Genomic DNA, 18,138 nt, shown 5'->3' with positions numbered 1-18,138 from the left:
ATTCGGACTGTAAACGCCTATCTCACCAGGGACTAACTCTACTGAATGTTTTTCCTTCCATTATTTATTATGTAAAAGAATATGTGTGTTATGATTGTGTTTATAGTTTGTTTGGTTGTTTGGTTGTTTGTCTTTTGCACAAAAGTCCGCGAGCATTGCCACTTTCATTTCACTGCACATCTCGTATGTGTATGTGACAAATAAACTTGACTTGACTTGACTTGACTTCAATCTAACTCTCTTTTGAATGCATCCAGTGAATTGGCCTCCATTGCTTTCTCAGGCAGAGATCTCCACAATTCACAACTCTCTGGGTGAAAACGTTTTTCCTCATCTCAGTTCCAAATGGCCGACCACTTATTCTTAAACTGTGGCCCCTGATTCTGGACTCCCGCAACAACGGGAACATTTTACCTGCCTTTAGCGTGTCCAATCCCTCAATAATTTTCTATGTTACTATAAGATCCCCTCACAACCTTCAAAATTTCAGTGAATACCAGCCCAGTCGCTCCATTCTTTTATCATATGACAGTCCCGCCATCCCGGGAATTAACCTTGTGATCCTACGCTGCACTCCCTCAATAGCAACCATGTCCTTCCACAAATTAGGAGACCTCTTTGATCCTATACTCAACCTCGTTATGAAGGCCAACATGCCCTTAGCTTTCTTCACTGCCCACTGTACCTGCATTACTTCCAGTGACTGATGTACAAGTAAATCAGGTCTTGTTGTACTGCCCCTTCTCCTAACCCAACACTATTCAGATAATAATCTGCCTTCCTGTTCTTGCAACAAAAGTGGAAAACCTCACATTTATCCACATTAAACTGCATCTGCCATGTATCGACCCACTCACCTAATCTGTCCAAGTCACCGCGCATCCTCATAGTATCCTCTTCACAGTTCACACTGTCACCCAGCTTAACATAGAAACATAGAAATTAGATGCAGGAGTAGGCCATTCGGCCCTTCGAGCCTGCACCGCCATTCAATATGATCATGGCTGATCATCCAACTCAGTATCCCGTACCTGCCTTCTCTCCATACCCCCTGATCCCCGTAGCCACAAGGGCCACATCTAACTCCCTCTTAAATATAGCCAATGAACTGGCCTCGACTACCCTCTGTGGCAGAGAGTTCCAGAGATTCACCACTCTCTGTGTGAAAAAAGTTCTTCTCATCTCGGTTTTAAAGGATTTCCCCCTTATCCTTAAGCTGTGACCCCCTTGTCCTGGACTTCCCCAACATCGGGAGCAATCTTCCTGCATCTAGCCTGTCCAACCCCTTAAGAATTTTGTAAGTTTCTATAAGATCCCCTCTCAATCTCCTAAATTCTAGAGAGTATAAACCAAGTCTATCCAGTCTTTCTTCATAAGACAGTCCTGACATTCCAGGAATCAGTCTGGTGAACCTTCTCTGCACTTCCTCTATGGCAATAATGTCCTTCCTCAAATTTGGAGACCAAAACTGGACGCAATACTCCAGGTGTGGTCTCACCAAGACCCTGTACAACTGCAGTAGAACCTCCCTGCTCCTATACTCAAATCCTTTTGCTATGAAACCTAACATACCATTCGCTTTCTTCACTGCCTGCTGCACCTGCATGCCTACTTTCAATGACTGGTGTACCATGACACCCATGTCTCGCTGCATCTCCCCTTTTCCTAGTCGGCCACCATTTAGATAATAGTCTGCTTTCCTGTTTTTGCCACCAAAGTGGATAACCTCACATTTATCCACATTATACTGCATCTGCCAAACATTTGCCCACTCACCCAGCCTATCCAAGTCACCTTGCAGTCTCTTAGCATCCTCCACACAGCTAACACTGCCCCCCAGCTTAGTGTCATCCGCAAACTTGGAGATATTGCCTTCAATTCCCTCATCCAGATCATTATTATATATATTGTAAATAGCTGGGGTCCCAGCACTGAGCCTTGCGGTACCCCACTAGTCTCTGCCCGCCATTGTGAAAAGGACCCGTTTACTCCTACTCTTTGCTTCCTGTTTGCCAGCCAGTTCTCTATCCACATCAATACTGAACCCCCAATGCCGTGTGCTTTAAGTTTGTATACTAATCTCTTATGTGGGACCTTGTCGAAAGCCTTCTGGAAGTCCAGATACACCACATCCTCTGGTTCTCCCCTATCCACGCTACTAGTTACATCCTCGAAAAATTATATAAGATTCGTCAGACATGATTTACCTTTCGTAAATCCATGCTGACTTTGTCCAATGATTTCACCACTTTCACAAATGTGCTGCTATCCCATCTTTAATAACTGACCCTAGCAGTTTCCCCACTACTGATGTTAGACTAACTGGTCTATAATTCCCCGTTTTCTCTCTCCCTCCCTTCCTAAAAAAGTGGGGTTACGTTTGCTACCCGCCAATCCTCAGGAACTACTCCAGAATCTAAAGAGTTTTGAAAGATTATTACTAATGCATCCACTATTTCTGGAGCTACTTCCTTAAGTACTCTGGGATGCAGCCTATCTGGCCCTGGGGATTTATCGGCCTTTAATCCATTCAATTTACCCAACACCACTTCCCGGCTAACCTGGATTTCACTCAATTCCTCCAACTCCTTTGACCCGCGGTCCCCTGCTATTTCCGGCAAATTATTTGTGCAAAAGCTTTGTGTCATCTGCAAATTTGCTAATGTTACTTTTAATTCCTTCGTCTAAATCATTAATGTATTTTGTGAATAGGTGCGGTCCCAGCACCGAGCCTTGCGGCACCCCACTAGTCACTGCCTGGCATTCTGAAAGGGACCCGTTTTCCCTTATCAAAGGCTTTCTGAAAGGCCAGGTACACTATGTCCGCTAGTTCTCCCTTGTCCATTTTACATGTTACATCCTCAAAAAATTTGAGAAGATTTGTCAAAAATGATTTCCCCTTCATAAATCCATGCTGACTCGGATCAATGCTGTTACTGCTATCCAAATGTGCCGTTATTACATTTTAAAAAATCGCCACCAGCATCTACCCCACCTCCAATGTCAGGCTAACTCGTCTATAATTCCCTGCTTTTTCTCTCCCTCTTTTCTTAAAAAGTGGGATAACATTAGCTACCCTGCAATCCACAGGAACTGATCCTGAATCTATAGCACATTGCAAAATGATGATCAATGCGTCCACGATTTCTAGAGCCACTTTCTTATGTAGCCTGGGATGCAGACCATCAGGCTCAGGGGATTTATCAGCCTTCAGTTCCATCAATCTACGCAACTAATATGAATTTCCTGACTAATATGAATTTTCTCCATCACCCTGGTACATCAGGAAGATTGTTTGTGTCTTCCTTAGTGAAGACAGAACCAAAGTACCTATTCAACTCATCTGCCATTTCCTTGTTCCTCATAATATTTCACCTGTTTCTGTATTCAAGTGACTTAACTAATTAGTTGGCTTAACTATTTTTTTTCCTCTTTACATACCTAAAGAAGCTTTTACTATCCTCCTTTATATTCTTGGCTAGTTTACTTTCGTACTGCATCTTTTCTCCTCGTATTGCCTTTTTAGTTACATTCTGTTGATCTTTAAAAGTTTCCTAATCCTCTGGTTTCCCCCTCATCTTTGCTATGTTATACGTCTTTTCTTTTCTTTTTATCCAGTCCTTGCCTTCCCTTGTCAGCCATGGTGGCCCCTTACTCCCCTTGGATACTCTCTTTGGAATGAAATGTTCCTGCATCTTCCAGATTATTCCCAGAAATACCTGCCATTACTGTTCCACCGTCATCCCTGGCCTAGAATTCCCTGGATTCTCTCCAGATCCCTTCTTAAATGAAGGAATAACATTGGACCTTGCCTATAGCTAGTGAAGACGCAATGATCTTTGTCAAGACTGCCACCATCTCCTCTCTTGCCTCTCTCAATAATCTGGGATAGATTTTGAGCAGCACAGAGGCGCAGGGCCAGAGACCCGGGTTTGATCCTGACTACAGATGCTGTCCGTACAGAGTTTGTACATTCTACCTGTGAACTGCATGGGTTTTCTCTGGGCGCTCCGGTTTCCTCCAACAATCCAAAGACGTACAGGTTTGTAGGTACATTACCGTGCAAAATTGTGAATGTCCCTAGTGTGTAGGAAAGTGTCGCCGGGCCTGTTTCCACAGCTGTATCTCTAAAGTCTAAAGTTGAAAGCTCCCATCAGGTCCTGGGGACTAACTCACTGGATAACTGAATAGAACTTTTTTGCAAAGACATTTACCTGAGATCCTGGTATGCTTTGCTTAAACTTGATTTTGATCTCTTGAACCATTTGGGGCAGTTTGGCAGAAAATGCAGCGTCAACAACAGATCTGAATATCACATGAACTCCATCCAAATATCTTTCTTGAGCCGCGTACAATCTCTTGTTTATCCAAGATGCTTGGAAACGATGGTCAAACATGTCCTCTTTCCACATTTCCTCTGGCAAAAAGCAAAGAAATAGAAACATTGTGTCCAGGATTATTCACAAAAAACATACTTTCATGTACCTAAATTGATATCTCCCACTGTGATAGGATTTACTCCCATTGGGAAGAGAACGGTCTAATTAAATCTGAAGAATGGTCTCGACCCGAAACATCACCCCTTCCTTCTCTCCAGAGATGCTGCCTGACCCACTGAGTTACTCCAGCATTTTGTGTCTACCTTTGGGCTAATTAGGGATAGCCAGCACAGTTTTGTATGTGGCAGGTCATGTCTCGCTAACTTGATTGAGTTTTTTGAGGAGGCGATGAAGGTGATTAATTAAGGTAGAGCAGTGAGTGTTGTATGCATGGATCTTAGTAAGGCTTTTGATAAGGTCCCTCATGATCCAGGGAATCTTGATCCAGAAGATTAAGATGTACAGGTTTCACAATGCAATGCTGAGCTAGCTGGTCAGGCCGCATCTGGAGTATTGTGAGCAATTTTGGGCCCCATATCTGAGGCTGTCTACCATCTGTCCTGTCCAATCATCTAAGAACTTTATATGTTTCTATAAGATTCTTCTAAATTCAAGTGAATACAAGCCCAGTCGACCCATTCTTTCAACATATGTCAGTCCTGCCATCCCCGGAATTAATCTGTTTAAGAAGGAACTGCTGGAAAATCGAAGGTACACAAAAATGCTGGAGAAACTCAGCGGGTGCAACAGCATCTATGGAGCGAAGGAGATAGGCAACGTTTTGGGCCAAAACACTTCTTCACACTGATAGGGGGTGGGGGGAGGCGGAAAGAAGAATGGAAAAAGGAGGAGTAGCCCGAGGGCTGAGGTAGAAAGTTGAGGAGACAGCAAGGGATAACAGAATTGTGAAAAATCAATGTTCATGCCACCAGGATGCAGACTCCCCAAGCGGAATATGAGGTGCTGTTTCTCCAATTTCCGGTGTTGCTCTGTTGAACCTATGCTGCACTACCTCAATGGTAAGAATGTTCTTCCTCGAATTATGAGATAAAAACTGCACACAATGGTCAAGTGTGGTCTCACCAGGGCCCTACACAACTGCAGTAGGACCTCTTTGCTCCTAAACACAAATCTTCTCGCAATGAAGGCCAATATGCCATTAGCTTTCTCCACTGCCTGCTGTACCTGCATGCTTACTTTCAGTGCCTGATGTACAAGGACATCCAGGTCTCGTTGTACTTCCCCTTTTTCTAACCAGACACAATTCAGATATAAATCTGTTCTTCCTATTAAGTGCCTTCCTGTTCTTACCACCAAAGTGGATAACCTCACATTATTCCACATTATACTGCATCTACCATGCTTCTGCCCACTCGCCCAACCAATCCAAGTCACCCTGCAGCCTAATAGCATCCTCCTCATAGGTCACATTGTCACCCAGTTTTGTCTCATCTTCAAACTTAGAGATGATACATCTAATTCCCTTGACTAAATCATTAATATATCTTGTAAACAACTGGGGTCCCAGCATCGAGCCTTGCGGTACCCCACTTGTCACTGGCTGCCATTCTGAAAAGGACCCATTACTTCCTACTCTTTGCTTCCTGTCTGTCAACCAGTTTTCTATCCATGTCAATACCTTACCCCCAATACCATGTGCTTTGATTTTGCAAACTAATCTCTTGTGTGGGACATTGTCAAAGGCTTTTTGAAAGTCCAGATACACCACATCTGCTGGCTCTCCCTTATCGATTCTACTTGTTACATCCTCAAAAAATCCCAAAAGATATCAAACATGACTTCCCTTTCATAAATCCAAGCAGGCTTTGACCGATCCTGTCAATGCTTTCAAAATGCTGCTATAACTTCTTTAATATTGACTCCAGTATCTTTCCCACTACCGATGTAAGGCTAACTGGTCTATAATTGCCTGTTTTACTTCGGAGTCACGTGACTGATTACGTGAAGAAGGACCGTCAGTCCGCATGTGCGTCATTACGTCTGAAGCATGCGCCAATGACTGACTGGCAGGCGCGCTGCGTTCTTCCAGCGGTAAGTTTTAAAAAACTGCAGGTAAGTGTTTTATAAAACTGCTCCGTGGTCGTATTGCCGGTTTCAGTGAGTCTTGTTTTCCAGCAAGTTGGACCCAGCTATGTCTAAGGTGAGGAGACGGTTTGCGGGGAAGCCGGCTACCGAAGACCGCGATAATGCAGGTAGCGGGCGACTGTCTGTGTCACTGACTTTGTCGCTGGCGGTGGAGCCACCAGCAGCAGATCTGGTGCCCGAGGAAATCACCGTGGCGGTCCCGCAGGGGCGCAAGGCCACACGAAAATCTGCAAGGCCGGTAGACTCAGATGAGTTGGGCCAGGAGGGATCTCCTCCTTTGTTGGGAAGCGTCCACGGGCGACTTACCCATATGGAGCACCTAATGGAGAGGTGGCTCCAGAATTATCTGCTCCATAGGAGGGAGCAGTATCAACACGGGTCTCTGCAGCAGCCTGCGCCAGCGGCCTTATTCATGGGGCTGCAAAGTGTCTGCCCCGCTGGAGGGGGGGGTACACCGGGTCAGTATTTTCCTGACTCCGAGTTTGGAGGCACAGTGGGTGAGCATTCCCAGGGGCACGGGTCTGAAGTGCCACTATTGGCATCCAGATTTGCCATATCCTCGCCATTAGGAGCACTCCTGAATGAAGACCTGGCCAACAATATTAATTATTTGGCATCTCACCAGCTCAAAGACCTGACTATGGAGGAGACTACCACCAGGTACCCCTCTCCTGCAAACTGTGCATCCCTCAATGTGCTGGCTGTGAATCACTCCATCTGGGGTCTTATTGTAGCGGGCGTCAGAGCCCAGGAAGTAAAGCTCCAGAAAGTCCTGAAATTACTGGCATCTGGTATCACGGCCTTTGCTAGGTCTGTAGATGGGGAACTACTGACCGACACTCAACGGGACGCAGTGGCATTACTGTGTAATGCTCACTTCGAAATAAATTGCCTGCGCAAGAACGCAATCCGGCTGGCACTAAACCCCAGGTTTGTGTGCTGTGCAAGGCTAGCAACGTCCAGCCGGCCAATTATCTATTCGGGGAAGATCTGCCAAGGCAGGTCCTGGAGCTGGACGATGAGGCGAGGACCATCCACCTCATGAGTAGAGCCCAAACCACACCCAGGGGCTCATCATGCCGGGCTCACCCCTACGCACCCTACAGCACCAGGCGATACCTGCCTAGGGGCCCCGGAACTGGCGGAAGACCCGAACTGGAGGCATCAAGGTTTTTTTAGGGGTGGGCCCCAGCCGGCTCACGGCAAGGATGTGCAGAGGGCACCCGCCACCAGCTCTACTTCCCAAGCCTCGCAAACGAAAACCAGCACTATACCGCCAGTAACTACTGAGGTAGGTCTACCTAGTTCCTTGTGGAACACCGTACATATGCCTCACGCACCGGTTGGGGGGAGATTGCACCATTTCTTGAATGAATGGTGTTGGGTCACAGTGGATCAGTTTATACTGCACAGTGTACGAGGGTTCAAAATTGAGTTCATTATTGACTCATCACCCATACAAGATTCACCAAACCGCACATATGTTTTCTCACAACAGGAAAGTTTGGATATACAAGCTGAAATCCAAACTCTATCCAATAAAGAGGTCATTGAGAGGTCGCATCTGGAACCTCACCAATTTGTATCCAATATATTCGCCAAGTGGAAAAAGGATGTCGTATCATCCTAGACTTAACTGAACTCAACACTTTTGTGCAGTATAAACATTTCAAAATCGATAACTTTGGCACAGCCATCCAACTGGTTTCTCTAGGTGGTTATATGGCATGCATCGACCTGAAAGATGCATACTACTCGGTACCTATTCACAGGGAGCACAGGAGATATTTGAATTTTAACTGGATGGGTCAATAATGGCAGTTCAAAGCATTGCCTAATGGACTGACTTCAGCTCCCAGACTATTTACCAAATTACTGAAACTTATTCTGGGGCCACTAAGAGCTCAGAATCACATAGTCATGGCATATTTGGATGACATTCTAATCTTCGGGGTCACCAAGGAACAGGCAGAATCATCTGTCTCAGGCACCAAACACATGTTTGAAAGATTGGGTTTTCTCATCCATCCAGTTAAGTCCAAATTGACACCTACCAGGGTCATTGATTACCTGGGGTTTACAATTAACTCAATTCACATGTCAGTGACTCAGCCTAGGTGCAACCAATTAGAGTTAACTAAAGCCTGCAACGACCTTATTGTTAAACAAAAGCCATCAATTAGACAAACAGCAAGTGTAATTGGCAAACTAGTGGCTGCATTTCCAGCTGTGCGTTACGGGCCTTTGCACTATCAAAATTTACAACGTGCAAAGGAACAGGCTCTCAGATCCCACACTGGCCAATTCGGTAGACCAATGCGATTGCCAGGCGAGGCCATTGCTGAATTACAATGGTGGATGACGAATATACGTCATAGCACCAGGGAAATTTTGCTGGTTACTCCATCGGTCATCTTACAAACCGATGCAAGCGGCCTAGGATGGCGAGCAACTGATACCATCTCCAGCTGCGGTGGTAGGTGGAATGAGCACGAGTCCTTAATTCTTCAGCAACATGGTATTAACTACTTAGAGTTGTTGGGGGCACTCTATGGGCTTAAGGCTTATTGCAGTACTATGCAACATGTGCATGTTCAACTTCAGATTGACAACACAACCGCGGTGGCGTATGTCAATCACATGGGTGGTGTTAAGTCTGTATCTTGTGATAGATTGGCAAATCTTATTTGGCACTGGTGTATTGCGAGGGACGTTTGGGTCTCAGCTATCTACCTATCAGGTAGATACAATACGGTGGCGGACACCAGATCGTGGATATGCAAGGACAACACAGAATGGATGTTGAATCATGCAGTATTCAATGACATAATCACCCGGTATGGCACCCCAGATATTGATTTATTCGCATCCAGATTAAATCACCAGTTACCCAAATATGTGTCCTGGGAGCCAGACCCAGGGGCAGTGGCAGTAGATGCGTTTTCTCTACATTGGGGAGGAATTTTTCTGTATGCATTTCCCCTATTTTGCCTCATCGGCCGATGCTTGGCAAGAATCTAGTAAGACAACGCCACATGCATTTTGGTAGTGCCTGACTGGCCTACACAGTCTTGGTTTCCACAAGTCCTGGAAATGATTACACAGCCTTTCATGGCTGTCCCCAAGAGCAGGGAACTACTCATTCACCCAGTAACGGGGAGCAACCATCCACTTCATGACCAAATCAATTTAATGGTTTGCAGATTTTGAGGAGACCATACCTGGGGCACGGACTGTCTAAATGACCGTGGATGTGATAACAGCGGCCTGGAGTACACAAAAACAGTACGTCTCTCACATTAAGAAGTGGGAAATGTTCTCTTCTGTCTCAAACATCACGTGTGATACAGCACACATCATGGATGTCCTGGAGTTCCTAATTGCCCTGTTCTATGACCAAAAATTAAGCTACTGCCATCAATAGTGCCAGAAGCGCACTATCTTCCTATTTAATGCTGGGTCAGGGCACCGGTCGGTAGGGACGCACCCTTTAATAACTAGGTTCATGAAGGGCATTTTTTATTCCATACCACCCAGGCCCCGGTACACGAACATTTGGGACGTGAGCGTGGTGCTTACACTGCTTCGCCAGTGTGCGCCAGCTCCATCCCTACCCTTATCTAAGCTCACCCTTAAGGTGGTCATGCTGATGGCGCTGGTAACTGCGCAACGAGTCCAGACGTTGCATAAGCTGCATCTCGACAACATGACCACCAATGTAAATGTGATAACCTTTTTCATAGATGATTTGATCAAACAGAGCAGGCCAGGGGTGCCAGGGCTCAAGCTAGAGTTCCTGGCATACCCCGAGGATCCACAGTTGTGTGTCGTATCACATATACACCATTACATAAGAGTTACCAAGGGCCTCAGAGGCTCTGAACTATCGGTCCTAATCAGTTATAAAAAGCCTTACCACAAGGTATCAACACAAACCATTTCCAGATGGTTAAAGGAGGTACTGGCGAGTGCAGGAGTGAACATTGACACTTTTAACCCTCACTCCACCAGGGCTGCATCTACGTCAGCAGCGAGAGCGATGGACGTTCCCCTCGATAACATCCTAGCGGTTGCAGGATGGGCCAATGAACGGATCTTCCACCGGTTTTACATCAAACCTATTGCCGGACCGGGGGTGTTTGCACGTACCATTTTAGATTCTATTTTATAGTTTTCTCCTAGGATGGGAGGGGTTATTATTAATTTTCTTTTCATATTAAAGCATCAGTATTATTGCCTGACTACGTTATGTTTGAATGCTTTACTTTTTTCACTCATCCATGGTCAATCCATTCAGTGTGTGATGCCTGGACTCGTATCCGGCGTGAAATCACAGAGCTTTAAAATCTTCACGTAGTCACTCACGTGCCTCCGAAGTAAAATAGTAAGATTAAACGAGAACTTACCAGTTTGAAGTTTGATCTTGATTTTATGAGGAGTTACGATGAGCGATTATGTGCCCACCGTTTCCTCCCTCATATTATCAAGGACATCTGGTAGTTCCAGTTCTTCAAAATCATACTATCCTCAGGTCAACTCTTATCTGTGATTTCACACCGCTGCTTTGAAGATTGACGCGCATGCGGACTGACGGCCCTTCTTCACGTAATCGCTCATCGTAACTCCTCATAAAATCAAGATCAAACTTCAAACTGGTAAGTTCTCGTTTAATCTTACTATTTTCTCTCTTCCTCCATTCATAAAAAGTGTAGTTACATTGGCTACCCTCCCATCCACAGGAACGGATCCAGTCGAGAAAACATTGGAAAATGCTCACCAATGCATCCATAATGTGTAGGGCCACCTCCTTGAGTATTTTCATTCAGGCCCTGGGGATTTATCTGCCTTCAGTCCCAACAGTTTATCTAACACCATATTCTGACAAATGTGGATTCCCTTCAGTTCCTCCCTCCCTCCCACTAGATGCTTGGTCCCCTAGTATTTCCGGGAGATTGTTTGTGCCTTCCTTAGTGAAGACAGAACCAAAGTATTAATTTAACTGGAAGGTACACAAAAATGCTGGAGAAACTCAGCGGGTGCAGCAGCATCTATGGAGCGAAGGAAATAAGCAACATTTCGGGCCGAAACCCTTCTGCCATTTCCTTGTTTCCCATTATAAATTCACCTGTCTCTGACTGTAAAGGACCTACATTTGTCTTCACTAATCTCTTCCTTTTTACATATCTAAAGAAGCTTTTAGTCAGTTTTAATATTCCCTACAAGCTTTCTTTCATGCTCTTCCTCCAAACTTTAATCAACCCTTTGTCCTCCTCTGTTGAGTTCTAAATTTCTCCAAGTCCTCTGGTTTGCTGCTTCTTCTGGCCAATGTATATGCCTCTTCCTTGTATTTAACACTATCTTTGAATTCCCTCATCAGCCACTGTTGAGCCGCGTTCCCAGTTTTAATTTTTCGCCAGACAGGGATGAGCAATTTCTGAAGTTCGTCCATGAGGTGTTTAAATATTCGCCATTGCATCTCCACTGACAACCTTTTAAATATAATTTGCCAGTCTATCCGAGCCAATTCCCGTCTCATATCTTCAAAGTCTACTTTATTCAAGTTCAGGACCCTAGTCTCTGAATTAACCATGTCACTCTCCATCCTAATGCAAAATTCCACCATATTATGATCACTGTTGCCCAAGGGGCCTTGTGCAACAAGATAGCTAACTAATCCTTCCTCATTACACAATACCCAGTCTGGGATTGCCTATCGTCTAGTCGGAAATGAGAAATAATTTTTTAGTCAGAGAGTGGTGAATCTGTGGAATTCTTTGCCACAGAAGGTTGTGGGGACCAAGTCAATGGATATTTTTTAAGGCAGAGATAGATAGATTCTTGATTAGTACGGGTCAGGGGTTATGGGCCGAAGGCAGGAGAATGGGGTTAGGAGGGAGAATAGATCAGCCATGATTGAATGGCAGAGTAGACTTGATGGAGGTGTGTAACCAGTGGAGTTCCATAGGGATCTGTGCTGGGATTTCTGTTGTTTGTGATGTATCAATGACCCAGATGTAAATGTAGATGGATTGGTTACATTTGCTGAAGACACCAAAATTGGAGAATCCAGGACATGCATGTTCCTGTTAGAGTGAAGGTCAAGGCAAGTGAACGTAAGGATGCTTGGATGATAAGGGAAATTGAGGCTCTGGTCATAAATATGAAGGTGGTACGGGACAGGGAAAGGCAGCGGGGATCACGTGTGTTCTGGGAAGAGTTTTGGGAAATGAGGAGAAAGCTAAAAAAGGAAATCAGGAGGGCATGAAAGGGCCAGAAGATAGGACTCTGGTGTCGGGATGGTACTCTGGGACAAAAGTAAGTGGTTTTGCAGATAGTGAAGATGGTTGTGACAAATTGCTGCAGGATCTTAATCATTGGCCAGGTGGGCTGACGAATGGTTAATGGCATCTAATACAGAGAAATGTGAGGTGTTGCATCTTTTGAAGTCTAACATAGGCAGGACCTACACAGTGAATGGTAGGCCTCTGTAGAATGTTGTAGAGAAGAGGGATCTAGGAGTATAGGTACATGGTTCCTTGATGGTCGGGTCACAGGTAGATAAGGTGGTCAAAAAGTATTTTGGTACATTGGCCTTCATCAGAGTATTGAGTATAGAAGTTTGGAGGTAATGGTGCAGTTGTGTAAGATGTTGGTGAGACTGCATTTAGAGTCTTTTGTTCAGTTCTGGGCACCATGTTATAGGAAAGATTTTGTCAAGCTGGAAAGGAACCGAGAAGATTTACGAGGATATTGCCAGGACTTGAGGGTCTGAGCTATAGGGAAAGTTGAGTATGCAGGGATTCTATTCTTGGAGCACACAGGATAATGAGGGGTGATCTTATAGAGGTGTACAAGATCATGAGAGGAATAGATCGGGTAGATGCACAGTCTCTTGCCCAGAGTAGGTGATACAAGGACGAGAGGGCATAGGCTTAAGGTGAAGGGAGAAAGATTTTCACACAAAGGGTGGTGGATGTATGGAACAAGCTGCCAGGGGAGGTCGTTGAGGAAGGGACTATTCCAACATTTAATCAACAGTTAGACAGGTACATGGATAGGACAGGTTTGGTGGGATACGGGCCGAAGGTGGGCAGGTGGGATTCGTGTCAATGGAACATGTTGGCCAGTGTGGCCAAGATGGGCCGAAGAGCCTGTTTCCATGCTGAATCACTCTATGACCCAATGGCATTTACATCACTGAAGAATGAATTCATGCCAATGCTCTTGGTGAGTTGATGTTCCTATTCTCACTCCATCCACCATTTGTGCCATGGGGGTAGCAAGAGTGGTGCAGCAGGTAGACCTGATGCCTCACAGCGCCAGAGACCTGGGCTCAATCCTGAGCTGGGGTGCTGTCTGTCTGTGTGGAGTTTGCATCTTCTCCCTGTGACCACACGTGCAAACCGGTCAAATCAGACAGTACAAGAGTACAATAGATCCTCTTCTGGAACAGAACGGAGATAGTCACCACATTCTGGCAAAGGGCTGGAGAAACTCAACAGGTCAGGCAGCATCTGTGGAGGGAATGGACAGACGCCGTTTCGTGTCGTGTCTGTTCTTCAGCCTGATTGTTGTGGGAGGGCTGAGAAATCTGGAAAAAAGGAGGTGGGTGCAGAGCAAAGCTTTCCTGGTCCCTATTCCTTCAACTATTCCTTCTCTCCAGAGATGCTGCCTGACCCGCTGAGTTACTCCGGCATTTTGCGTCTACCTTTGGTGTAAACCAATATCTGCAGTTCCTTCCTACCCCTTCCTAGTATTTGTCCGGTCAGATTCTGTGCTGCACTCTGCCTGCTACACTGTACATCTTTGTGTGACTTGCGATAATCAGGATTGAATTAGAAAAGAGACATCAGTTACCTTCCGTGACAACTCGAGCTTTGTGTGCGTGAGCATGGCACAGAAGGTCATGGTCATATACTCCACTGGTGACAATAGTCGTGATCTTTGACCAGGCGTAATGCTTCCAATCTCTTCCTCCACCGTGAAATGCAAAGAGCTGGGAGGGAAGTGAAACAGTAATTTGCAAAAAAAATGAAAGGGAACTAAATTCTCTTTAAATTATTTTTCTAGGCAGAACAAGTTCACTTACGCTCCAAGACCAGGAAGTGCAGGTGAACAGATCAAACCTGCAGCTTATTTTGAAGGCAGCTGTGTGACTACTGTTCTACCCACACATAGAAACACATAGGACATACAGCATAGTAACAAGTTATTCTATATAACCAAACTGTGCTGACATTTGGGCTCACAGTCGTAGAGACACACAGCATGGAAACAGGCCCTTCGGCCCAACCTGCCCATGGTGACCAAGATGCCCCATCTACACTAGACCCACCTGCCCGCGTTCACCAATATCCCTCAAAACCTATCCTATCGATGTACCTGTCCAAGTGTCTTATAAATGTTGTTATAGCACCTACCTCAACTACCTCCTGTGGCAGCTTGTTCCATACACCCACCTGGGTGAGGCCAGGCGCCAACCCTTCCATACACCCACCACCGTTTCTGTGCGAAACGAGCTTCTCAGGGTTATGTCCCCTAGTTCTTGATTCCCCATCGCTGGGTAAAAGATTCTGTGTAAATCTATGGTGAAGGGGATAAGATTTAATACGAAAGTGAGGCGCAACTCTTTCACACAAAGGGTGGTGGGTGTAAGGAACGAGTTGTCGGAGGAGTTGGTTGAGGCAGGAACTATCGTAACATTTAAGAAGCTTTTAGACAGTTACATGGATAGGATCGGTTTAGAGAGATAAGGGCCAAATGCAAGCAGGTGGGATTAGTGTAGATGGGGCATTTTGGTCAGCATTGGCAAATTGGGCCGGAGGGCCAGTTTCCATGTTGTATGACTATGAATCTACTCTATAAATTCAAGTACATCTTTTAATGACTGGTGTGTTTCTACTCTAAGGTTGCCATGTTTCTGAATTATGATTGGATAGGTTGGGTGAGTGGGCAGATGCATGGCAGATGCAGTAAAAAGTGAGTAAATGTGAGGTTATCCACTTTGGTGGCAAGAACAAGAAGGCAGATTATTATCTCACTGGTGTCAGATTCAGAAATGGGGAGGTGCAACGAAACCTGGGTGTACTTGTACACCAGTCACTGAAAGTAAGCATGCAGGTACAGCAGGCAGTGAACAAAGCCTCCATCGAGAGATAATTTGAGTTTAGGAGCAAGGAGGTTCTACTGCAATTGTACAGGGCCCTGGTGAGACCACACCAGGAGTATTTTGTGCAGTTTTTGTTTCGTAATTTGAGGAAGAACATTCTTGCCATTGAGGGAGTGCAGTGTAGGTTCACCAGGTTAATCCCCAGGATGGCAGGACTGACGTAAGATGAAAGAAAGATGGACCTGGTTTATATTCAATGGAATTTAGAAGGATGAGAGGCGACCTTACAGAAACATATAAAATTCTCAAGGGATTGGACAGGTTAGATGCAAGAAAAAAATCCAGATGTTGGGGGAGTTCAGAACCAGGGGTCACAGTTTAAGAATAAGGGGTGGGCCTTTTACGACTGAGCTGAGCAAAAATGTTTTCACCCCGAGAATTGTGAATCTGTGGAATTCTCTGCCACAGAAGGCAATTCACTGGATGTTCAAGCGAGAGTTATATTTAGTTTCTCGGGCTAACAGAATTAAGAGATACGGGGAGAAAGCAGGGACGCAGTACTGATTATGGATGATCAGCCATGATCATATTTAACAGCGGTGGTGGCTTGAAGGGTGGAATGGCCTACTCCTACACTTATTTGCTTTGTTTCGACAATGCTCAGTGGTCTGGCATTGATATTAATAGCCTTAATGAGTCATCTCCACAATAATGAACCAATACAAGTTTATCTGCATTAAAAATATCCATTGACTTGGCCTCCACAGCTGTCTGTGGCAATTAATTCCACAGATTCACCACCCTCTGACTAAAGAAATTCCTCATCTCCTTTCTAAAAGTATATCCTTTGATTCTAAGGCAGTGCCCTCTGGCCCTGGACTCTCCCACCAGTGAAAACATCCTCCCACACCCACTTTATCCAGGCCTTTCACTATTCGGTACGTTTGGACTCACCTCGACTGGGTAGCGTTTATTTGCGGACAGAGGCCGGCAATGGGAAGGTTCCGGGCAGAAACAATCGTGGATACAGGAACTGCTTGTGACCCATAGTGCAAGCACAGCCAGAGACAAGAGTCCTGCCACACTCCTGCACATCTTCTCTTCCGAGCCTTGCTGGATACAACCCCCAAAGGACACAGCGCGGCTACTTATGTACCGAGCGGCAACACAAGATGACGCTCCTCGATCTATTCATATCTTGACGATGTTGCAATTGTGAAATGCTGACGTGAGCTTCACGTTGTCAAATGTAACTTTGTCTATAACCCTCCTATATGTATCTCCTGGGCAACATTTAGTCTTGACCTTCTGTATTAATTAGAATCACAGATCATGGACACATGCCTGTGTCTTTTAGACATTCATAAGTTCATAAGTGATAGGAACAGAATTAGGCCATTCAGCCCATCAAGTCTACTCCGACACTCAACCATGGCTGATTTATTTCTTCCATCTCCCCATTATCCCTGACACCCGTACTAATTAAGAGGGAAAGGGATATGGGCCAGAAACAGACAAATGGGACATTTAGAGGGGACATCTTGGTGAATCTCTGGAATTCTTTTGCCCCACCCGGCTGTTGGGGCCAAGTCAATGAATATATAAGGAGGAAATTGACAGATTCTTAATTTGTACGTGTGTCTGGGGTTATGGAGAGAAGGCAGGAGAATGGGGTTGAGAGGGAATGATAGATCTGCCATGATTGACTGGCGGAGTGGTCTTAATGGGCCAAATGCCTAATTCTGTCCTAGGGTTTATGAACCCGTCCAAAATACCCCATCTGAGGTTTTCCTATTTTCCTGTGTCTGGCCCATATCACTACATTTTAAAGGTCCCCTAAGATTCAGATTCAATCTTTCTCCTTTCATCTCGGGGCAGGCCCCGACTTCATTTTTGTTCCATCAGCGGCGTCTTTTTTGGCGGGGGGGAGGGGGAGTGTGAATTAACCGGGCGAGGTGTTTGCTAGCTTTTTGAGCTGCGGTTTCCGATGATCCTCTGTCAGTTCGGCCGCCGCAGTCTCCAGTCCAGGCCCCGACTACATCTTTGTTCCAGCGGCGTCGTCTTTGTCGGCGGGTGCGGGGGGTTGTGAATAACCCGGGGGGGGGGGGGGGGGGCGCGCGGCGCGGGGGGGGGGGTGACGTCACTCGAAGCGCGTGGAAGATTCTGTGTGTGAGACGGCTCCGAGCCGAGCCATTGTGACGTCATCAGAGAAAGCTGGTCAGTTTACATTCAAAGTCTTTTGACGGTTTTAAACTTTAATCAGTAATAAGTCGAGAGATGAAGCATAAAATGTTCAGTGAAGGTAATCTCTGCCCTGAGTGGACAAATGGGAATCAGAATATGTAAAAATGTAATCATTACCGCGCAGTGTTTTTGTGAAGATGTAAAGATATACACACCAATTGAAGCTGGTCTTTTTAAATTCAAAGTATTTTGATTTTTAAAAAACTTTAATCTGTGATACATGAGAAATTAAGCATAAAATGTTCAGTGAAGGTAATCTCAGCCTAGAGGGGGGGGGGGGGGGAATGTGACTTAGGTGAA

At 45.4% G+C, this 18,138-nt stretch overlaps 1 protein-coding gene across 1 annotated transcript in view; it reads right to left on the bottom strand.

Moving 5' to 3' along the window:
• The window catches only part of LOC129700692 (di-N-acetylchitobiase-like), a 50,563-nt gene extending 33,362 nt beyond the window's left edge, over window positions 1–17,201 (bottom strand). Inside the window, exons 1-3 of the mRNA XM_055641276.1 lie at window positions 16,549–17,201; window positions 14,343–14,481; window positions 4,215–4,417 (exon numbers count right to left, since the gene is read on the bottom strand). Of these exons, the coding sequence (XP_055497251.1) occupies window positions 4,215–4,417; window positions 14,343–14,481; window positions 16,549–16,689 (483 nt within the window). The 5' untranslated portion in view covers window positions 16,690–17,201. The remainder of the gene's footprint in view (window positions 1–4,214; window positions 4,418–14,342; window positions 14,482–16,548) is intronic.
• Between the last annotated feature and the right edge of the window lie 937 nt (window positions 17,202–18,138).

The sequence above is a fragment of the Leucoraja erinacea genome, chromosome 10 (assembly GCF_028641065.1).
Source record: "Leucoraja erinacea ecotype New England chromosome 10, Leri_hhj_1, whole genome shotgun sequence".
In the NCBI taxonomy this organism is placed as follows: domain Eukaryota; kingdom Metazoa; phylum Chordata; class Chondrichthyes; order Rajiformes; family Rajidae; genus Leucoraja; species Leucoraja erinaceus.
Note: the sequence above shows the minus strand (reverse complement) of the source record. Positions and strands in the feature narration are given on the sequence as shown.